The sequence below is a fragment of the Phyllobates terribilis genome, unplaced genomic scaffold, assembly GCF_046119375.1.
Source record: "Phyllobates terribilis strain yellow unplaced genomic scaffold, ASM4611937v1 Scaffold_2__4_contigs__length_985480577, whole genome shotgun sequence".
In the NCBI taxonomy this organism is placed as follows: domain Eukaryota; kingdom Metazoa; phylum Chordata; class Amphibia; order Anura; family Dendrobatidae; genus Phyllobates; species Phyllobates terribilis.
In genome coordinates, this window is record NW_027362762.1 from 533,996,493 (window position 1) to 534,020,600 (window position 24,108).

The 24,108-nt window shown below is 49.8% G+C and overlaps 1 protein-coding gene across 1 annotated transcript; it reads right to left on the reverse strand.

The window, feature by feature from the left end:
- Positions 1 to 11,213: 11,213 nt before the first annotated feature.
- On the reverse strand, positions 11,214 to 24,062 carry GPATCH3 (G-patch domain containing 3). Its single transcript, XM_073666169.1, has 6 exons — positions 23,580 to 24,062; positions 17,790 to 18,208; positions 14,655 to 14,829; positions 14,145 to 14,323; positions 12,266 to 12,393; positions 11,214 to 12,116 (listed from the first exon to the last, which is right to left on the reverse strand). The coding sequence occupies exons 1-6, from the start codon at positions 23,986 to 23,988 to the stop codon at positions 11,927 to 11,929; spliced, it is 1,500 nt and encodes a 499-aa protein (XP_073522270.1). The 5' UTR covers positions 23,989 to 24,062; the 3' UTR covers positions 11,214 to 11,926.
- Positions 24,063 to 24,108: the final 46 nt, after the last annotated feature.

Consider the following 24,108-nt stretch of genomic DNA (forward strand, 5'->3'; position numbering starts at 1 on the left):
AAATCGGTCCAACGCATGATGGAGGACCTACCTTTACTTGAGAAAGTTGCCATGGTGAAAGTCAAAGGCCATGCAAAGGACGACTCAACTACAGCTAAAGGAAACCACCTGACCAACCAGGCTGCAAACTCTGCAGCTTGCCAACCAACAGACAACCCTGCCAGGGTGACAGCTGCCCAGGTGGACTCTGCCGCACACTCACCAGTGACCTACGACCTTCTCCAAAATCTAGAACAGGCTGGTGTTGAAGAATTCGCCAGATGACAAGAGAAGGGAGCTGTGCAGTCACCAGAAGGACTGTGACACGTGGGGGACAAAGGTTGCCTTTCCCGAGTTCTGTATCCCATGATGGCTCAAGCTACCCACGGCAATACCCACCAGTCAAAGACTGCCATTACAGACCTCGTCCACTGCCATTGATATGCTCCTGGGTCCAGCGTCACTGCAGTCAAACACATTCAAGCCTGTCTGACCTCTGCGCTCAACAACGTGAGACGCACCACCAAGACGCCTATGAGACACACACTGAGGCCCCTGTACCCGTTCCAGAGTCTTCAGAAGGACTACATTCAACTTCCCAAGATGCAAACCTACGAGTATGTACTTGTGTGTGTCGACCTCTTCTCAGGATGTACAGAAGCATACCCTGTGTGTAAAGCCACCGTTAAAGACTACAGCAAAGAGACTAATCTCAGAAGTTGTCTGCAAATACGGGGTGCCCGAGACCATAAAGAGTGACAGAAACACCCACTTTACCGGTGAAGCAAAGCAGGAAATAACGCCTGCCCTGTGAGTGAAAAAGGCCTTCATACAGTGTCCCATCCACAAAGTAGCCATAGAGTAGAGAGATTGAATGGGACCCTGAAACTGAAAATCCAGAAAGCCATGGCTGAAACGGGCAGACTGGGGACAGAATGCTTGCCCCTTGCACTCTTCTCAGTCAGGTATACTCCCAACAAAAAGACAGGCCTCAGCCCATATGAGGTGTTATTTGGGTCAGCCCCTAGGCTAGGATTGTATTTTCCACAATAGCTCCAGATGCAACATGATAGGCTGTCTTCTTATGCTATTGAACTTACAAAATGCTTGTCTAACATATATTCTCGAGTTTTCTAGATCCAGATTCTGTGGAAGGAAGCCACCCCCTGCAGCCCCGAGACTGGGTGGTGGTCAAAAGACACGTCAGGAGAGCCCTTAAGCCCCGATTTGATGGACCCTTCCAAGTCCTGATGACAACTGCGATAGCTGTAAAAGACGGATTTTGGTAAGACCTTACCTGTAAAATCCTTTTCAGCTAAGGAAGGAAGGGAGACACAGGATCATTACTAGTGGGTAGGTGGAGCCCCACAGGATAGTTCACCTCAGATTTATAAAAAGTGACGACCGGCCCCTCCAGCCTAGGCTCCTCCTACTCCCATGATTCTCCAGTCCGTACACAAGCTAAGGAAGAGCAGATAACACCAGCAGAGCAACACAACCTCTTCTGAAAACTCAGAAAAAACGAGAGAACAGGTTATGCATATAACAGAAGAAACCACACAGTCCCAGGTACTACTCACTGGACCTGACAACTGCGATGAGCTGGCAATGCTGGAACAGAGCCTTTGCGCGCCAACCCCAACCCAGATAACCGCCATCAGAGAGGGGTCGCGCCGCATCTGAAAACAATAATAAACTTCTGCCATGGGAGGGTGCTGTGTCTCCCTTCCTTCCTTCGCTGAAAAGGATTTTACAGGTAAGGTCTTACCAAAATCCGTCTTTCAGCAGCAGAAGGGAAGGAAGGGAGACACAGAATCATTACTAGTGGGACGTCCCAAAGCAGTCCAGAATTTAAGGGTGGGAAACAGTGGCAGAATTGTCAACACCCCAACAACTTAGATAAACGCGCAACCAGCGCTAAACTCAAGTTAAAGAGATAACCTAAACCACCGCAGCCTGCAGGACCCTACATCGTAGGGCCGCATCAGCGGAAGCACTGACGTCCACCTTATAAAATTTTGTAAAAGTGTGAACGGAACTCCAGGTAGCTGCCCGGCAGAGTTGAGCTGCCGAGGCCCCTTGGTGAAAGGCCCACGACGACCCCACAGCTCTAGTGGAGTGAGCTCGAACCTTAATAGGGCAAGGCTCGCCTCTGAGCCGGTACGCCTCTAGGATAGCCGACCGTATCCACCGAGCTATAGTGTCTTTGGACGCCCGCTGACCACGCCGACGACCAGCTGGAATCACAAAAAGAGAGTCCGACTTCCGAAACCCTTGCGTGATTGAAAGATAAAACTTCAAAGCCCGCACTAAATCCAACGAGTGCAAGGCCCGCTCCTTTGAATTCCTCGGTTCTGGACAGAGTGAGGGCAACACGATGTCCTGATTAACATGGAAACGTGACACCACTTTAGGCAGAAAGTCACAACGGGTGCGAAGCACCACACGATCCGAGTGGAATTCCAGAAAAGGGGGCGAGCAAGAAAGTGCCGCCAATTCAGAAACCCTTCTCAAAGAGGTGACCGCCACCAGAAAAGCCACCTTCCAAGAAAGCAAAAAAAGCGTAGCAGAATCCATAGGCTCAAAAGGTCTGTGTTGAAGAGCCTCCAAGACTAGATTAAGCCGCCAAGGAGCCAAAAATTTCTTCCGAGGCGAAAACTGACGTGTTACCCCGCGAAAAAAGGAACGCACATCCCTGCGCGAGGCAATAGCTTTCCGAAAAAGCAAGGATAGAGCAGATACCTGACCCCGCAAGGTACTGACTGCCAGACCCTTGTCCAATCCATATTGCAGGAAAGCCAATAAGTTGGGAATAGAAAAAACCCTCGGCTTTCTTGAAGATCCAGAACACCACGAAAAGAAGGCTTCCCAAGTTTTGTGATAAACCCTAGTCGTAGCAGGCCCTCAGGCCGCTCGCAGAGTGGCAATGACCTCGGCTGAAAACCCTTGACAGGTCAAGATTTCGGTCTCAAGAGCCACGCCGTCAAACGAAGAGACTTCAGGTCCGGATGACGAATGGGTCCCTGGGTTAACAAGTCCGGGCGAAGAGGTAGTGGAAACGGAGGTGCTGCCAGAAGCGACACCAGCGTTGAAAACCACGCCCTCCTCGGCCATTCTGGCGCCACCAAAATTGCCGAGATTCGCTCGAGTTTGATCCGTCTGATCACCAGAGGTAGTAAAGATACCGGTGAAAATACGTAGATCAGCTCGAACTGGTCCCACGGGGCTACTAGAGCATCCACCGCCACGGCCTCCGGGTCCTTGTACCTGGACATGAACGTCAGAATCCTGGCGTTCAGCCTGGATGCCATCAAATCCACTTGGGGAGTTCCCCAACGGGAGCACAGCAGTGCAAACACTTCCAGATGAAGGCTCCATTCTCCCGGATCCACTTGCTCGCGACTGAGAAAATCCGCTGTGATATTCCGCACTCCTGGAATGTGAATCGCGGAGATGACTGGAACCCTGGACTCGGCCCATAACATGATCCGAGAGACCTCCATCATGAGTCTGGAACTCCTCGTTCCGCCTTGATGGTTGATATATGCGACCGCTGTCGCATTGTCCGTCTGAACTCGGACTGGCAGACCGCTCAAAGGGACCGTCCAATGGCGGAGGCAGAGAAAAATCGCCCTCAACTCCAGGATATTGATCGGCAGAGAAGACTCTTCTGACGACCAGACTCCCTGAATCCAGAGATCGTTCCAAACTCCCCCCCAGCCCGTTAGGCTGGCATTGGTGGTTATGACCGACCACCGTGGAAGGAAGAAAGATTTCTCCAGGGATAACACCTCCGGACGTAACCACCATCCGAGAGACTCTCGCACCCTGCGGGAGATAATGACACTGCGATCCAGCGAAGCCGGCGATCGATCCCAACGGGTCAGAATGAGATCTTGGAGACCCGTGGAATGAAATTGAGCAAACGGTACTGCCTCCATTGTCGCCACCATCAGACCAAGAAGGCGCATACACCTTCGAAGGGACATTGCCGTCGTCGACCTCATGGCTTGAACCTGGTGACGAAGGTTTGCTTGTTTGTCCGGAGGCAGGGACCGTGTCGAAATGCATTCCCAGTAACAGGATTGACTGTGACGGCTCCAGAGATGACTTCTTTCAATTGACCAGCCACCCGAAGTCTTCCAGGTGCTGAAGGGATAGATCGCGAGCTGTCACCGCCTCCTCCGCTGTGGATGACACTATCAACAGGTCGTCCAGGTAGGGAAGAATTGTAACCCCTTGTCTTCGGAGAATCGCCATAAGTGGCGCCAGAATTTTTGTAAAAACCCTGGGCGCCGAGGCCAACCCGAACGGCAGGGCCACAAACTGATAATGGGCCTGACCTATGGCAAAACGCAGGAAGCGCTGGTGGGCCCTTCCAATGGGGACATGCAAATAGGCATCGCGGATGTCGATTGACACCAAAAAATCGTACTGTGACAGGGCCGCCACAACAGAGCAAAGAGATTCCATGCGGAACTTCCGGGTCCGGACATGAAGATTCAACTCTTTGAGATCCAGAATGGGGCGAAACTTGTCCTCCTTTTTGGGAACCACAAAGAGGTTGGAGTAAAACCCCCTTCCCCGGTCCTCCGGTGGAACCGTAACCACTACGCCGTTCTGCAGAAGAGAATCGACCTCCCGCAGCAGAGCAGCTGCCAGCTTGGGCTCGGACGGGATGTGAGACTGGCAAAACCTGTCTGGGGGTCGAGAGTGAAACTCTATGAAATAGCCTGCCGACATAACCCGCGTCACCCAGGCGTCCGATACGTGGGATGCCCAAGTCGACTCGAATTGGAGCAGACGACCCCCCACCCGGGAACCCTCGGGTGAGCACCTGGCGTCAGTCCGCCTTAACGGGCTTTTTGTCAGCTTCCCGTTTGTCTTGACGGAAATTCTGTTTCCAGGGAGTACGGGATTTTTGAGAGGTCTTCTTTCCGGAAGACGAGGGACGACCCGACCCCCAAGAGGGCTGACCGAACCGTCCCCTGGGCCGAAAGGACCGACGACCACCACCGCCACTAGACTTGCCAGACGTAGACGCCGCTGCTCTCCGCTGCGGCAAAGCCGTATCCTTTGCTTTGGCCTTAGCAATCAGCTCCGTGAGGTCAGAACCAAAAAGCTGACCGCCCTTGTACGCCAGACTCAGCAAACCTTGCTTGGATACAGCGTCTCCAGTCCACTGCTTAAGCCACAGCGCTCTTCTGACTGTGACGGCCGAGGATTGCGCTCTGGACAGAACCGAAGTAGTATCCAGAACTGCGTCTCTGCCATATCGGGCTGCCTCTTCCAACAACTGGATGAGCCTTTCTACCTCAGATAACGGGGTCCCATCTTGCCACGCCGTCCATAGCTGATCCAACCACCGTAGAGACGCCTCACCAGCACACATGGCTCCTAAGGACGCTCGGAATCCATGACCAGCGGCCTCGTAGATGGATTTCGCCGCTAACTCTGTCTTTCTGTCTAGCGGATCCTGCAGACTCGCCTTCCCTTTAACAGGAAGCAGAGAAGATTTGCTCAGCTGAGATAAAGGAACGTCCACCTCAGGAGAGGGAACCCAATTAGCGACCGTCTCCGTGGAACAGGGGTACAGAGCATCAAAAATCCGTGTCCCCTGAAAACGCTTATCCGGACACAGGCGTTCTTTCTCCACCGCCTCGCTAAGCTCATCGAGCGATGGCAGAGTCGACCGAGTCCGACGCGACTCCTGAAACAGCCGGGCCGACTTACCAGGGCGTCTCGATACCTCATCAGGCAACTGTAACGTCTCTCTCATAGCCACAATAAAGGCATCCACGCGGCCCACAAGCGAATTAGAGCGACCCTGCCGATCCTCTTCGTCAGAATCGGAGATCTCCCCAGCAGAGCTTGTCGGAGTTTCTGAGGCCTCGGTCTCGCTGTGCGGAGGGGACAGTACCGGCCTGTGGCGCTTCTTGCCACGAGAAGTCTGTTGGGATTTAGCTGATACTCAATGACCTAGAAGGCCAGACAGGCTATCAATGGAGCGAGTGAGCGCCTCCACTTTAACATCACTGAGCCCCCCGACCAGCGTTAAACTTGACGCCGTCGAGGACTCCTGCGTGTCAGATACGCGAGACAGATCCTGAAGCGGACCTGGGAGGCGGTCCGCGCCTTCTGGACCCTGATCCGACATGCCCTCACACAGAATTTTGCAAGGCCGAATAACCCCTTAAAGGTGTGGTCAGTAACTAGGACAGAGTGATCCCGTACCACAACCTGTTCTTCCCAGGGGAAACCAAACGCTGAATGGTTACAGCTCCTCTAGGAAAGAAAGCTACCCCAGCAGCCCGACAGAGCAGGATTTAAGGGTTAACTGCCTTCGAGGGGTTAATGCTGCAGACTGCGGACAACCTCTGCTTTTTTCAAAAGAGGTGTGCGAGCCCCAGAAATACCTCAGCTGAGAGGTAACAGCGGCAGGTACAGCACAGTCTGACTATCTTAACAGGGTTGCAGAGAGGTGCCCCGCGCTGCGGAGGTGAGAGCGGAACCTTCTGCCTTAAAGACAGAAGCGACTCACCCAGCTGGCCGCGGTGACTGCTCTTCCCGGTCTTTTTTTGAAGTGGACCGTCCGGAATGATGAGAGACGAGAGACGAGGTAGGAGCAGGAGGACGCCGCGTGGTATGGCCACCGCGCATGAAGAAGCCGGAAGAGGAAGGGGCGGGAATCGCTCCGGCGCGCGCTTAGAGCTCTTCCTGCCCGCGAAAGACAGGCAGCCGAGGGGACGCGAGGCCACGCCCCCCGCCGCCGTTCAAAAAAGCGAGCAGCTTCTCCGTCCTCCGCTCCCGCTCGTCTGACATATCACTGCAGGGATTCCACCTGCGGATAAAAAACCAGCAGTCACCGCATTGATTAAAGTAACAGCGGCTGCCGCAGCAGCCGCTGAAGGACTCATACATACTGAGCACTTACCCAGCTGAGCGCCACAGGGACCCCCAGGGATGTGTGGCGCCGTGGCCCTTAGCTTCCCCCACGGCGGAGCGCGCAGGGACCCCACAGGCACGGTTTGCGTCTCCGCCAGGAAGCGCCCTGTATCCCCCGGGGCCGGCAGGGTTCTGCGGGGACCGCCTTAGGGGGTACGCAGATCCGCCAGGGGAGGGGTGGGGGTCTCAGCAGCGCTGAGACCCCCTGAGACCTCTAGACCACGGGGGGTCCAGGTCTCCGGGACAAAAAATAAAAAAATCTTCTGAGGAGCTGCAAAGGCAGCTACTATCCTCTGCGACCTCAAATTTTAGACTGGAGAATCATGGGAGTAGGAGGAGCCGGTCGTCACTTTTTATAAATCTGAGGTGAACTATCCTGTGGGGCTCCGCCTACACACTAGTAATGATTCTGTGTCTCCCTTCCTTCCCTTCTGCTGCTGAAAGCTTGAGAGAAAGCCCAACTGGATCCATGCCTTACACTGCAGGGGGACAGTTGAGCCCAAGAAAGGCACCGAGTGATGAAGACGCACACCTTTGTGCTTTATCCTTGATAAATGGGGGCTCAACGAGGACTATGTCCCAAGAGTGAAAGAATGGGGAGCTAGTTACCACTTCCTGGTTTGATACCTCAGACCCTGTCTGTTATAAATTTGACTTATGAACCATGGTCTCCTGCCCTAGGGAGGAGTGGCAGCTTGGGGACACCTATAGACTCATCCAAAAGTATATATATGTCACCACCGCCAATACTGGCTATGGGTCTGATTGCAAGTCCTGGAGTATGGTAGGGTGGAACACTGGGGAAGATTGGGCCTACAAACCTTCCATAGCCCAAGAAAAGACAGACAGCACGGGTAGAAGCCTCCTTACTAGAATGACTCTGCTACAACCACAATACGTGTCCAAACATTGTACAGTAGGGTCCTGTCTTACTTGTAAGTCTGACAACGGTCTTCCCCTATACTTGACGATGGAGAACCCGTCTGTTACGGATGCAGGACTACATATGTGATGGGCATAAATATCCTGGGGGGCACTGACTGATTAGGACACTTTTACCTTAAAGATATCAGTGACCGACCTATTCTAGATAAGACTGAGACCCTGCAACGTAAAGACTTATTCCTGGTGCCCTGCCTTATAAGCAACTAGACAAATCTCATTGTTTTCTCCTGCCTAATTCTGCTACAGAAGGAGAAAATACTTCTGAGTGTAATCTGCTTCAGCAGTTGTATCCCCTTATAAACCCTAAAAACGTAAAGGTCAATGGGCCCGGGAATTACACTAGATTCCAGAATTTAACATTGACCTAAACCATTTAGCTTCCTCCTACTGAAGTCCTAACACCACCACTAACTTGGTACAAGGCCCTCTAAAATCAGACGGTGGCCAGGGCTGACTTGTGAAAATGGTGACTTTTATCCAGTACTGCCAGTGGGATGGGAGAGTTCTTGAGCTATTGTTAAATTCCTGATACCTCTCCAGATTATGACTCCAAATACAGACACGTTCCACAAATATGCAACAGAAAATCGGAGACACAAGCGTGACACCAGCATTCCTACTTCTTTCGACCCTCACATGTACATTCACTCTATTGAGATTCCAAGAGGAGTACCCGACGAGTTCAAAGTCAGAGATCAATTAGAAGTGGGACTTGAATCGTTATTCCACATTGTTACAGCAAATAAAAATGTGGATTGGATAAATGATATCTACAATGACAAACTGTTGGATGCAAACTCTGACCAGCACATAAATGTGGCACCCATATAGTTTCCTTGCTTGTTGTGGCTTGAGTGTGTGTATGTGTGTCCATCCGATGGTGTGACAGACAAACCGATCCGGTGAAGCAGTGTAGGAAGACCGGTTTCTTCTATTAGGGGAGAACATATCTGGGGGAGTCTGTAGACAGGCACTTCGGCTGGATCAGCTACCCACTGCCACAAGAGAAGGGAATTGTGAGAGCAGGAGTTATACTTTATCTATCCTGACTCCATTTTGATTTTTGTACGTGCATCTTCGGCTTACCAGAATGGAGATTGAGCTGGTACGTGTGTGAGATAAGGAGTCTTTTGGAATGTCTTTGTCTGGAGACTCAGAGAAAATATAAGGAAGAAACGAAAGTCAGAAAGCTGAATGTAGATAGAATTACATTTAGCCAATTAGATGTATGTATGCTAATGCCAGCATATATTTAGAGATAAACTGAGCCAGTTATATTGTATGTAAAAAAGCAGATCTAACCTGATGCTCAAATGTATCAGTCTTAGTTCTTCCGTGCACGTATTTGAATCTTACAATTTAATTTGGAACAGGCACAACGTCTCACATTATGTGGCGACGACAAGTACAACCCTAAGAACATTGTCGCACCCGTGAAGCATGGTGGGGGAAACATATGTTGGGGGTGCTTTTCTGAAAAGGGGACATGACGATTGTACCGTACTGAAGGGAAGATGGATGGGGTCATGTATCGTGAGATTTTGGCCAACAACCTCCTTCCCTCAGTAAGAGCATTGAAGATGGGTCGTGACTGGGTCTTTGAGCAATACAATGACCCAAAACATAAAGCCAAGGCAACAAAGGAATGGCCCAAAAAGAAGCACAGTAAGGTCATGGAGTGGCCTAGCCAGTCTCCAGACCTTAATCCCATAGAAAACTGAAGTTGAAGCTCCAAGTTGCCAAGCGACAGCCTCAAAATCTTAATGATTTAGAGGTGATCTGCAAAGAGGAGTGCACCAAAATTCTTCCTGCCAACGTCTGACTGCTGTGCTTGCCAACAGGGGTTTTGTCACCAAGTATTAAGTGTTGTTTGCCAGAGGAATCAAATACTTCTCACTGCAAAATGCAAATAAATGTATCTAATTTATGCAGTGTGATTTTCTTGATTTTTTTGGATATTCTATCTTTCAATGTTAAAATTAACCTACCCTTAAAATTATAGACTGTTCATGTCTTTGTCAGTGGGCAAACTTACAAAAACAGCAAGGGATCAAATAATTATTTCTTCAGTGTAAGTCCTTTCCTCTGTTAAAAAAAAAAAATATATAATATATACATACACACACACACATACACTCCAACTTGTACCATGCAGTAGGTTTGGTACACGATGACGTGGTAGGATGGCTTTTATGCTTTTTTTTTTTAATCTAAATAGCGTTAACTAAGCACCCAATGTTACTTGCATGTACCCCATTACTATTTACTCGTAGGGTATATGCTCATTTTGTTTTTTCTTGGGTTTTGTCTTGTGAAAGGGCGACAATGTGAACATGCTCTTACACTATGCATGTATACCAGCTTATAGTCCAGCTCAGGTTTTTGATTTTGAAGTCTAAATCAAGCTTCAGAAAGGTTTCAGCAAAGTGTATGTGTTCATTCAGATTAACAGAAACTATCTGGCTGCAGTCTCTTTTATTAAAAAAACAAACAAAAAAAAACAAAAAACACTCTTATGATATGTGCTGCCTGATCCACAGGCAGCATGTATCAGACTGTGGCTGTATGATTTCAGCCATGTGTTTAACCCTGAAATGCTGTGGTGACTCAGAGAAAAGTATAATTTAATAGCTGCTGGGAAGTGAGCCGCATAGGAGACTAGTCAGATAGGCGGGTCAAAGGCAGGTTCTCCCCTGCCTGCTCCCACCTTGAGTGACTGGTTTCTCCCTATACACGCTCGCAGGGTGAAACATATCAATGGCAGCGGGTGGGCAGAATCTGCCAGGAACCTGCCTGTCCGGTTAGTTTCTCATGCGTCTCGGTCCCCGGTGACTTTTACACCATGTCTTTCTCTGAAAAGCTGCAGTCAGTCTTTGATACATGATGGTCAATGTACATTTGTTATTGCTGTAATCACACTGACCTGGAGAATCATATTGGCAGTTCATTTTTACTGTATAATGAACATTGTAAAAAGAAAACCCAAAACAAACCATTGGGAATTGCACTTCTCAATTTTGCTGCACTTGGAATTTTTTTCCCAATTTTCTAGTATATATCACAATATCACATGATAAAAGGGGTGGCATTATTCAAAAGTACAATTTGTCCTGCAAAAAACAAGTCCTCATATGGCTACGTCGAGAGAAAAATAAAAAAAAAAGTTATTGTTCTCGAAAAAAGGGGATTAAAGAACAAAAGGGCTAAAATGGAAAATCGTCATGTCAGGAAGGGCTTAAATTCCCCAATTTATATTTGTGTGTTTTAAGAAACAGATCATCCCAGATAACTACTTTAATTGCTGGTAATAGGGCTTCATCCAGCTAAATTAGAGCAGGAGTATGTAGATTAAAATATATGTATTCATCATATGCATCATGCATTCATCATGAACAAATTTTGGAAAGTTACAAAACTAAAAAAATCTGTTACTAAATATTTTCTACCCAATCTAAAAGCAGCAAGTATAAACATTAAACTGTATAAATTACCAGAATGCACATTTATAAAAAAATATATCTCTCAAAAACAGTAGTGTCATTGTAAAAATCCAGGCAGCATTTGAAATGGTTCTGTCATCACGATTTGCTGACCCAAAGACAACATATACGGACAGATCTGCTATAATATTAGACCAAATGGTCCAATAATGTGTTTTGTTTATAGCCAAGACGGACTGTAACAAACTTATGGCATTGTGTGTCAGTCTGAATGCGCGCCCAGCGCATCCCCCATCGCCAGTGATTGATGGCCACTGTGATTACCGGCAGATACACATTATCTGTCAGGCTAGGGTAAGGGAAGGATCAATCTCTTTATGAATACAGCAGACTCATTGTGTTCACTGCTTATGGTTCGAGTTGTGTTAACCAAATGGCACTGTATTTCTTTGCAGGGTTTAGGCTAACAGTGCAGCAAACCTATTACCACAATATGCGGCCGTTATACAAGGCATCATATTATGACAAATCCTCTTCACTGTTCAAACACCACAATACTCAAGTTTAAGGAGGTCATCTTAAACAAGTTATTCCGGTTTCAGTCTTTATCGAAAAGTCTATTCATTGCCCATTAACTTCGAAAGAGAGCTTGTCTTATAGTTGTGGTGTTTCAGAGTCGTAGAAGGCTGACGTCGCAATAAAGTGTCTCCCATGTCTTCCTCTCGTGGTTCATCATACACTGTAGATATGTAATGTCTTGCTTTCTTCTGTTTTGGACAAAAAGTCGACAATTTTTCTCCATGATACCTAGAAAAACAGTAATTCCACACTTAAAATCAGTAAACTGTTGTAAATACAATACATTATTCTGTACAAAGTTACAGAGTAACAGAAGTGGGAATCCATGATAAGCAGTGTAAGGGACACATTATTATTATACTAAACTAGGCTCTTACCCCAAGCCATATTTGCATTTTGGATGTTGTCCTTCATTCTCCAATGCTTCTGGCATTCCTGCTCCACTTGAACCAAGTCCTAATCCATCAGTCCAGCCTTGACGCTCCATTAACTTTCGCCCAACCCCCTGAAATTACATACGGAAAGATTAAGTAACATTCATATGTTCTGTTCACCAACCTTGAATTTGTACTAACCAGTCAGAGCACTGGAGTGAGGAGGTAGATGTAAACCCTTTGAAAGGCCAAGTCAACATGTGCAGACAGTTTTTTGTATTGCTCCAATCTATCTAAAAGGAAAACTGAAGCAACCTTCCAATAGGTGTTGATTATAAATATGTTTCTACAACTTCTCTGTAGATTAATGTGTCTCCATAGTAACAGACAACAACCAAACTGTGGGGTGACCTTTCTTGTCCCTACACACATCCAATAGATAAGTGGGTGTCAGATGAAAGAAGTATTAGAGCAGGATCAGACTACACTGAGTTGCCGTGTTTCATTTTCTTAAAAGGCAAACCTTTTGTGAGGAGCTGGCCACGGACTAGACTTTTGGACCAATGGATGTAAAGCGGAATCCACAGCTCTAAGGGATGAGGAGTTTTTCCAGCAAGGAGCACCGGTAACAGATTTTATTATTGTGTTTTATTAGAGATTTGCTTGCTCGTCAGTTTAAGGTGCACAAATCTCTCCTGGAAACTATTCAGCTTCAGGAATCGATGTTTCCTTTCAGTGACAGTAAGCAGAGGAAAGACTGCTGGATCTTATGTATAAGGCCAGACCGGAGATTGGCGAGAGTAAAGCAATCATTCCATCAATCTCGTTAGTATCTCAGGGCCTTAATTAAGCCAATGTTCTCCCAGTCACTAGTCCCATTATGTGGATGAGGATAATAGACCCATTGGAGCAGTCACCACAGGGGGTCTCACATGCAGTCCCAGGTGATTGGCTCGACCTCAGGAAAATACCTCCACCAATGCTCAGTTAGCTTTGGGGTGGGTTTTCCCTAGGGACAGGCTTAATTCAATTCCAGGGGGCGGCTTGGATAGTGACTAAAGACTACACTGGCGGGAAATACAAAAGCTGTGGGCTAACCAAAAGTTGGGACACAGTGGGTATTGCCTGGCACAGGGGCAATTGAACTACCGGCGCCGGGTTGGGATCTTTTGGACTGGGGGCATTGTATTTTAGCCATCTACCCGGTGTTGTTGTAAGACCATGAACGTAAGGAATAAAAAATAGTTGCATTGTTAACCTGCCTAGGTGATTGTTTCAACCCACAACCTCAGATCTTTACACCTATATCTGAAACCCAGCCCTCGTCAGGCATGCTAATCTAAGGGTGGTAAAGAGCTCTGCTTGTGGTCTTTGAATGAGGATCAGTCAACATTATGTGTGGAGAACAGTACTGTAAGGGAATGTTCACACAGCGTATTTCTCCGGTATACTTGCAGCGGAATCTGCAGCAGAAATCTGAGGTTTACGCCAACAATTTGCAGTTTGAACTGCAGCAGGTCCTAACTGAGATAATACTCATTCTCCAAAAGAAAGATCTGCCGTCATAGGAAGAGCAACACAAATTTTCCATTTAAATGGGAGGCGGATTGTGGGTAGTTTTCATGCAGATGAAATCACCATATAAGCAGTACATCTTTTATCCTCTGAAAGAACTGGCAGTTGTTTCGGACCGCTTTGAGACTAGGTCAGGGCAGAGAGAGGCTAACATGCAGTGATTCTGGTACAATGTTTATATAGAACATGAACTTCGCCTCTAAAACTTCATTTCCCAACACCAACTGATCACTACAACAGAGAAGTCTTTCAAAAACTGCATGCGTCATTACAGCATTAATTATCACAATCAGTAAGAAGTTCTCACCTTTGTGTACCGTTCAAAGCCACCCAAGTCAAGTTTCTCTCCATCTGCATCCAGTCCTTCTCGTCTTCTTGTCTCTAGTCGCATCTTCAAAAAATCTTTAGCATCCTTATCTCCAGTCCCGGGATCATAATACTCACTCATGTCCACATCCCAATCATCAGCCGTCTGTTCATCAAAATCTGGGAAGATGTACAAGAAGATAATGTCAAAATGGGGGGCATTTTTCTGGTAAATCTGCCCTTGTGAGCTAAAAGAAAATTTGTAAAAGGTAACAGTTAATGCGGACCTTTATTTGGCAATCTGTCACTTTGTCAAGGAAACGGTGCATCTATTCTGGAATCATTTTACTAGCATATGAGAGAATTTAAGACGTTACTAGGAAAAGTATAGAAAGAAAATAACTCATATGACAGATTATAATTATATTATTCTAAAAAAAAAAACCTTACAAAAAGCTGGTCAGCACAAAGAATCCGTCGGCCTTTATGTTTGCCAAGGCACTCAACTTACCGCCTTCCTGCTCCTGCCATAGCTGGGCATCTGTGTAAAACACCAATCCTGATCCACCCTTCTCCCATTTCAGTTCAATCTCTTCTTCATACAAACGTTCCTTAGACCTTTCTTGTGAAGTGACATCTTCATGTAAAGCTTCATGTCGCTCCCATTCTTCACAGGTGTCGTTGTCCTATAAAAGACAAAACCCTTATAGATTACTTAAATGTAATGAACATAAACGTCCCATATGCTAGATACACCTCACATGGGGAGAATTTTACTGTGGAGCAGCTTTTCCAAACACATTACTTTTACTGTCATCATGGTGGGTGTTTTTTTCAGTGATGTAATAAAGTAATTTTTGAATATACTCTCAAGGTTTACATCATTTATTTTCCGTGTATATTCTGTTTGTACAGAGTGTTTGGACAGATATTACACTCTAGGATTATAAAAGTGGTGGTGGCAACTTTTTCCTTTTAAGAGGTAAATACAAGATTACATTGGTGGTCTGTGACCACTGACCTCGACTGATTTCCAAAACCATATGAGGCAAAGAATTTCTGTAACTAGAGATAGGAGAATCAATTTGCAGGACGCTAGTCCATTGGCCAGGCCAGTAATTGGTGACCTGTGAATGCCCTTAGCGCCTCTGGCATTCCCAGCTCTTCCTTTGATTAGCTGGGCTGACGCAATGTCATCAATTGCAGTGTGATGAGCCAGATCAGCTAATCAAAAGAAGAGCCGGGAATGCTAGGAGATTCACAGGCCTCCCGTTCAGCAGTCACCAATTATTGATGTGGCCGATGGACTGAAGTCCTGCTAATCAGGTCTTCCATCATCATAACTAGTGACTAACTGAGGAAAGCACCTGTCCCTCCTGATAGAACCAGCATGTCCATGGACTACATTTTTCCTTTGTGACCAAAATGAAATACTGTCTTCATATATGAACTTTAGAGGGCATCTCCCAGGACAACTGATGATTCTTAGACTGTGCCTTTAAGTTTTAAACAAGTAAAGTTATGCATCTGGAACACCCACAATCAGAGGGCAGTGCTCAATACTACATGTCCCATCCACCTAAATATCAAAGATTTTACGCAGGCACAGTGGCTTACCTGTACAGACAGCTGTGCCTTGTAATAGAAAATCCTCAATTATGTTCCAGAGAACCATTTTAAACAACCCTTTTAATCTGCATATTGTATATTACTAAACTATGATTCCCCTGAATGCAAAATGGGTCTAAAATCATATACAGGTGCTTCTCAATAAATTAGAATATCAAAAAGTTAATTTCAGTTCTTCAATACAAAAAGTGAAACTCATGTATTATATAGTCATTACAAACAGAGTGATCTATTTCAAGTGTTTATTTCTATTAATGTTGATGATTATGGCTTACAGCCAATGAAAACACAGAAGTCATTATCTCAGTAAATTAGAATACTTTATAACACCAGCTTGAAAAATTATTTTAAAATCTGAAATGTTGGCCTACTGAAATGTATGTTCAGTAAATGCACTCAATACTTGGTCGGGGCTCCTTTTGCATCAATTACTGCATCAATGCGGTGTGGCATGGAGGCGATCAGCCTGTGGCACTGCTGAGGTGTTATGGAAGCCCAGGTTGCTTTGATAGCAGCCTTCAGCTCATCTGCATTGTTGGGTCTGGTGCCTCATCTTCCTCTCGAAATACCCCATAGATTCTGTATGGGGTTAAGGTCAGACGAGTTTGCTGGCCAATCGAGCACAGTAATACTGTTGTGTGTAACCCAGGTATTGGTACTTTTAGCAGTGTGGACAGGTGCCAAGTCCTGCTGGAGAATGAAATTTCCATCTCCAAAAAGCTTGTCGGCGGAGGGAAGCATGAAGTTCTCTAAACTTTCCTGGTAGACGGCTGCGCTGACTTTGGTCTTGATAAAACACAGTGGACCTACACCAGCAGATGACATGGCTTCCCAAACCATCACTGATTGTGGAAACTTCACACTAGACCTCAAGCAGCTTGGATTGTGTGCCTCTCCAGTCTTCCTCCAGACTCTGGGACCTTGATTTCCAAATGAAATGCAAAATTTACTTTCATCTGAAAACAACACCTTGGACCACTGAGCAACAGTCCAGGTCTTTTTATCCTTGGCCCAGGTAAGACGCTTCTGGTGTTGTCTATTGATCATGAGTGGCTAGGCACAAGGAACGCGACACTTGTAGCCCATGTCCTGGATATGTCTTTGTGTGGTGGCTCTTGAAACAATGACTCCAGCAGCAGTCCACTCCTTGTGAATCTCCCCCAAATTTTTGAATGACCTTTTCTTAACAATCCTTTCAAGGCTGCGGTTAACCCGGTTGCTTGTGCACCTTTTTCTACCACACTTTTTCCTTCCACTCAACTTTCCATTAATATGCTTGGATACAGCACTCTGTGAACAGCCAGCTTCTTTAGCAATGACCTTTTGTGGTTTACCCTCCTTGTGGAGTGTGTCAATGATTGCCTTCTGGACATCTGTCAAGTCAGCTGTCTTCCCCATGATTGTGGAGCCTACTGAAACACACCAAGGGGCCTTTTTAAATGCTTAGGAAGCCTTTTGCAGGTGTTTTTTGTTAGTTATTCTATTTTACTAAGATAATGACTTATGTGTTTTCATTGGCTGTAAGCCATAATCATCAACATTAACAGAAATAAACACTTGAAATAGATCACTCTGTTTGTAATGACTCTATATAATATATGAGTTTCACTTTTTGTATTGAAGAACTGAAATAAATTAACTTTTTGATGACATTCTAATTTTGTGAGGACCATTTGTATTAGCATGACCACTGCAGCCAAATCACCGGCCACAGTAGTGACACGTTGGTCACCGTTGTGTAGCTATTCCAAAGTTGGTCCCATTGGAAAATGGGATAAGGACTGGTAGAGGACCCGGGCAGTAGTATGGAAGAGCTGAGGAGGGGGAGGGCCGGTAAATAAATATATGCCTTTTTTAGACCATGCTGGGTCCTTTTCTAAAATAAAAAAGGGTGGACAGCTCTTTGAAATCCGAGCAAGGCCTTGTCTCCAGCATGGCTGTATTTCTCATTTAAACAAGTAAAGACTATTTTGGACATGCCACAATTGGGACCTGAGCCAGCAATTCCAGGACTTACATCTTCAGAGTGGGATTGCTCCTCATTGTCATTCTCTTGTTTAGGAATGTCTGCTTCGGGCACATTGGACCCAATACTGCCTTCTTCGCTGATCTCATGTCCATTAGCAGTGTACACACCCTCTTCCTTTTCTGAAATCTCTGTGCAAGCATAAACATAAGGGACGCTGCCATAACGTCGACCTGAACGACGAAACTGCAGACCCAGTCGAGTTATGAGCTTGGGTGGCAAGCGGCATGTTCGTATTAGCTGCATGAATACAACCCTGGGGGTGCCAACATTTCCTTGGGGCATGAGCGCTGGAGGATTAAGCTCCGACATGCTGAGCAACTCTGCTGATGTTACACGCTTCTCTCCATCCACTGAACATCGGGCACCCAGCAACTCACGTCGGGTTTTGTAGGGGAAGATCAGGGGGTCTGAGGAAAAAAAACATACAATTATTGGAAAATACTATAGTACAAAACACATTTAAATCCATGTTTTCCCCATAAAACTTTATCCAACTGTATGAAGCGTAAAATCAATGGCTCATAAGGACCTGCCTCCATGAAGCACTAGCAATAGAGAGAAGTGAAGCTTTGAAATTGGCAATATAATTTCTTAATATGAATCTTTTGTAAGTCAATGGTGGCTAAACATTGATCTATATATCAGCTGTCATTGTTACTAGGTAGCCAATACAACTCCGTAATATTAGACCATCGTACTGGCCCATACACCTTAGCTAGCTGTCGGTCAAATGTGCATTTTCAATGGGGAGTGTGGATTAAAAAAGCTGTTAGACATGTCTAACACCAGACATTTCCCATAGGGACACAATTTATCATGCCTGGCCCTTTTCTTCACACAACAGATGGTCACCTAGTCCTGTTGAAAATGACATGTTTGGCCAACCTTAACCTAGCAGGGGCCTTTAGAGGTAACAATTCTGAGCTTGGAAAGGAAATCACTTGAGACCGAAAAATAAGGTTATGGCGACCAGCTGCACGGATTTCCCCCAATTTCCAGAACCAGAAATCTATTAAAGAGGCCTCTCTGTTCCTGACATACCCACCCCAGCCTCCCCCACTTCATTTTTGTATTCTGACATCACAAAAAAAGAAAAGAAATAGCAGCCGTGTCCAGACACACATGAACAGGGTGCAGCAGGTCCTCCATGATAAAGGGGGGAAAGCACAGGTGTAAAGTACTAATAAAACAACCAACCACTTACTAACCTGCAAAACATCCATGGGGGGCTGCCTAGTATTCTTTCTAACTGCACAAAGGTGTGCATAGGGCGTCATTCACACCATTACGTGAGATGCGCCCCTATCTGTATAATAGTCTATTACCAACACCCCTACTATTACATCAGTCGGGCTGCCTATACCATATGTGCACCCACAGGTCACACACCCCACATTACCCGGCCACCACTGAGGGGCTTGGCCTGCACCCTGCAGAAAAAACGTGAAAAAAATATATATAATACATGAGGTATTGGTAGTTATTTTGGCCAAAATACACAAGCTCACAACCACGTCAATGGTCGTCATTACCATTCGAGTCCCTACACTAAAATCAAGAACAATTCACTGAACTAAAGGTAAAAAATTCTGAAAAGACATCACTGAAAAGGGCAACCTAAGCAGCCTGGGTAGTTAGAGTACTAGGCAGCCCCCCACGGATGTCTTACATACTGCCTGAGTAATTTCCATCCCCCAATATGGCCACCCGACGCCCTCGGTGCACAGTAGCATCTTTTGGTTGCCTGGAGATGCTACTGCGTACGTGCGGGCGCCATTTTGCTTTTGGAAAAAGAATGTGGGTGCAGTAATATTGGGCTGCGCATGTGCAGTAGCATCTCAGCAATCGAGAAATGCTACTGTGAAAACGAGGGCGGCGGGGGCCATATTGCTGTAGGCAAGTTTCTTTTTCCAAAAGCAAAATGGCGCCCCCGCGTACGCAGTAGCATCTCTCGGCAACCAAAAGATGCTACTGCGCATGCGGCCATATTGGAGAATGTAAATTTCACATGGGCAGAGAAATTACACAGGCAGTATGTAAAAAAGTAGGCAAGTCACTGAAAGCACAGTGACCTGTCACAATGCAGAGATATGAATACATAATGAGAGCACATGCATATCATTATGGCAGAACTGAAACTAAAGATTATAAAAGAACCACTGGACGGATTTCATCAACAAAGGTATCATTTTACTCAGTGTAACGGGGCCCACCTGACAATTTATGTGGTTTACTAAGCACAATCCTACTGACAGGTGCACTTTAAATGCATGTATTTTGGGTTGAAAATAATTTTTGCAATTGGGTTTCATTCCAAATTTTGCACTGTTAAAGCTTTAACAGGGTCTTTGGCCCTCCACCCTTCCCATACCCACGCACCAGCACCCACCCTCCACCCTCCCCATACCCACACACAAGCGCCCGCCCTCCACCCTCCCCATGCCCACACACAAGCGCCCGCCCTCCACCCTCCCCATGCACAAGCGCCCGCCCTCCACCCTCCCCATGCCCACGCACCATTACCCGCCCTCCACCCTCTCCATGCCACGCACCATTGCCCGACCTCCACCCTCCCCATGCCCACGCACCATTGCCTGCCCTCCACTCTCCCCATGCCCACGCACCAGCCCTCCACCCTCCCCATACCCATGCACCAGCGACTGCCCTCCACCCTCCCCATGCACCAGTGCCCTCCACCCTCCCCACGCACCAGTGCCCTCCACCCTCCCCACGCACCAGTGCCCTCCACCCTCCCCACGCACCAGCGCCTGCCCTCCACCCTCCCCATACCCACGCACCAGCGACTGCCCTCCACCCTCCCCATACCCACGCACCAGCGCCTGCCCTCCACCCTCCCCATACCCACGCACCAGTGCCCTCCACCCTCCCCATACCCACGCACAAGCGCCTGCCCTCCACCCTCCCCATACCCACGCACCAGCGACTGCCCTCCACCCTCCCCATACCCACGCACCAGCGCCTGCCCTCCACCCTCCCCATACCCACGCACCAGTGCCCTCCACCCTCCCCATGCCCACGCACCATTGCCTGCCCTCCACCCTCCCCATACCAACGCACCAGTGCCCTCCCCCCTCCCCATGCACCAGCGCCCTCCACCCTCCCCATACCCATGCACCAGCGCCCTCCACCCTCCCCATACCCACGCCCTCCAGCCTCCCCATACCCACGCACTCCAGCCTCCCCATACCCACGCACCAGCGCCCTCCACCCTCCCCATACCCACACACCAGCGCCCTCCACCCTCCCCATACCCACGCACAAGCGCCCTCCACCCTCCCCATACCCACGCACAAGCGCCCGCCCTCCACCCTCCCCACGCACAAGCGCCCGCCCTCCACCCTCCCCATACCCACGCATCAGTGCCCTCCACCCTCCCCATACCCACGCATCAGTGCCCTCCACCCTCCCCATACCCACGCACCAGCGCCCTCCACCTTCCCCGTACCCACGCACCAGCGCCCTCCACCTTCCCCATACCCACGCACCAGCGCCCTCCACCTTCCCCATACCCACGCACCAGCGCCCTCCACCTTCCCCATACCCACGCACCAGCGCCCTCCACCTTCCCCATACCCACGCACCAGCGCCCTCCACCTTCCCCATACCCACGCACCAGCGCCCTCCACCTTCCCCATACCCACGCATCAGTGCCCTCCACCCTCCCCACGCATCAGTGCCCTCCACCCCCCCCATACCCACGCACAAGCGCCTGCCCTCCACCCTCCCCATACCCACGCACAAGCGCCTGCCCTCCACCCTCCCCATACCCACGCACAAGCGCCCTCCACCCTCCCCATACCCACGCACCAGCGCCCTCCACCCTCCCCATACCCACGCACCAGCGCCCTCCACCTTCTCCATACCCACGCACAAGCGCCCGCCCTCCACCCTCCCCACGCACAAGCGCCCGCCCTCCACCCTCCCCATACCCATGCATCAGTGCCCTCCACCCTCCCCATACCCACGCATCAGTGCCCTCCACCCTCCCCATACCCACGCACAAGCGCCTGCCCTCCACCCTCCCCATACCCACGCACCAGCGCCCTCCACCCTCCCCATGCACCAGCGCCCTCCACCTTCCCCATACCCACGCACCAGCGCCCTCCACCTTCCCCATACCCACGCACCAGCGCCCTCCACCTTCCCCATACCCACGCATCAGTGCCCTCCACCCTCCCCATACCCACGCATCAGTGCCCTCCACCCTCCCCATACCCACGCACAAGCGCCTGCCCTCCACCCTCCCCATACCCACGCACCAGTGCCCTCCACCCTCCCCACGCACCAGCGCCCTCCACCCTCCCCATACCCACGCACCAGCGCCCTCCCCATACCCACGCACCAGCGCCCTCCCCATACCCACGCACCAGCGCCCTCCACCCTCCCCATACCCACGCACAAGCGCCCGCCCTCCACCCTCCCCACGCACAAGCGCCCGCCCTCCACCCTCCCCATACCCACGCACCAGCGCCCTCCACCCTCCCCATACCCACGCATCAGCGCCCTCCACCCTCCCCATACCCACGCATCAGTGCCCTCCACCCTCCCCATACCCACGCATCAGTGCCCTCCACCCTCCCCATACCCACGCACAAGCGCCTGCCCTCCACCCTCCCCATACCCACGCACAAGCGCCTGCCCTCCACCCTCCCCATACCCACGCACAAGCGCCTGCCCTCCACCCTCCCCATACCCACGCACCAGTGCCCTCCACCCTCCCCACGCACCAGCGCCCTCCACCCTCCCCATACCCACGCACCAGTGCCCTCCACCCTCCCCATACCCACGCACCAGCGCCCTCCACCCTCTCCATACCCACGCACCAGCGCCCTCCACCCTCCCCATACCCACGCACAAGCGCCCGCCCTCCACCCTCCCCACGCACAAGCGCCCGCCCTCCACCCTCCCCATACCCACGCATCAGTGCCCTCCACCCTCCCCATACCCACGCACAAGCGCCTGCCCTCCACCCTCCCCATACCCACGCACCAGCGCCCTCCACCCTCCCCATACCCACGCACCAGCGCCCTCCACCCTCCCCATACCCACGCACCAGCGCCCTCCACCCTCCCCATACCCACGCACCAGCGCCCTCCACCCTCCCCATACCCACGCACCAGCGCCCTCCACCCTCCCCATACCCACGCACCAGCGCCCTCCACCTTCCCCATACCCACGCATCAGTGCCCTCCACCCTCCCCATACCCACGCACAAGCGCCTGCCCTCCACCCTCCCCATACCCACGCACAAGCGCCTGCCCTCCACCCTCCCCATACCCACGCACCAGTGCCCTCCACCCTCCCCATACCCACGCACCAGCGCCCTCCACCCTCTCCATACCCACGCACCAGCGCCCTCCACCCTCCCCATACCCACGCACCAGCGCCCTCCACCCTCCCCATACCCACGCACCAGCGCCCTCCACCCTCCCCATACCCACGCACCAGCGCCCTCCACCCTCCCCATACCCACGCACAAGCGCCCGCCCTCCACCCTCCCCATACCCACGCATCAGTGCCCTCCACCCTCCCCATACCCACGCATCAGTGCCCTCCACCCTCCCCATACCCACGCATCAGTGCCCTCCACCCTCCCCATACCCACGCACCAGCGCCCTCCACCCTCCCCATACCCACGCACCAGCGCCCTCCACCCTCCCCATACCCACGCACCAGCGCCCTCCACCCTCCCCATACCCACGCACCAGCGCCCTCCACCCTCCCCATACCCACGCACCAGCACCTGCCTTCACTTACCCTCGCCAGGAGTGTCCCGCACTCTGTGGATCAGACACCTCCCAGGCACCTGGTTCCCCCCCGGGTCCAGCCATGGCTTCCCATGATACATCTTCATGAAGCTGTCAGCCCTGTGCGGCCTGGTGGTGACCGGGCAGCAGAAGGTGGCGCTGCTCTCAGCCGCAGATCCCCTCCGCTCCGGGCGGTGGCGGTAGTGGAAACACACGAAACCGTCGCTTTCAGTGAACTGACTGAAATAATGCCGCAGATCAGCAGAGCGAAACCTGCGGGGTACGCCACTGACTAAAAACACCACTAGGGCACCGGCTTCCGCCATCTTTCCAGGTGCAGTCATGTGACTATTCGCCATCTTGGCGACGGTAGGAAATTGTCGCCCTATTGGCTGGAGAACACAATCATGATCAACCATCTTAATGGAAGGGCTTGGTATCCGATCACGTGGTAATCCGCCATCTCATAACCGTTAGTCTCAGTCTCACAGAGTACAACGTCATCGGACATGAACACGTGATACGTGTAGACTTGTCTA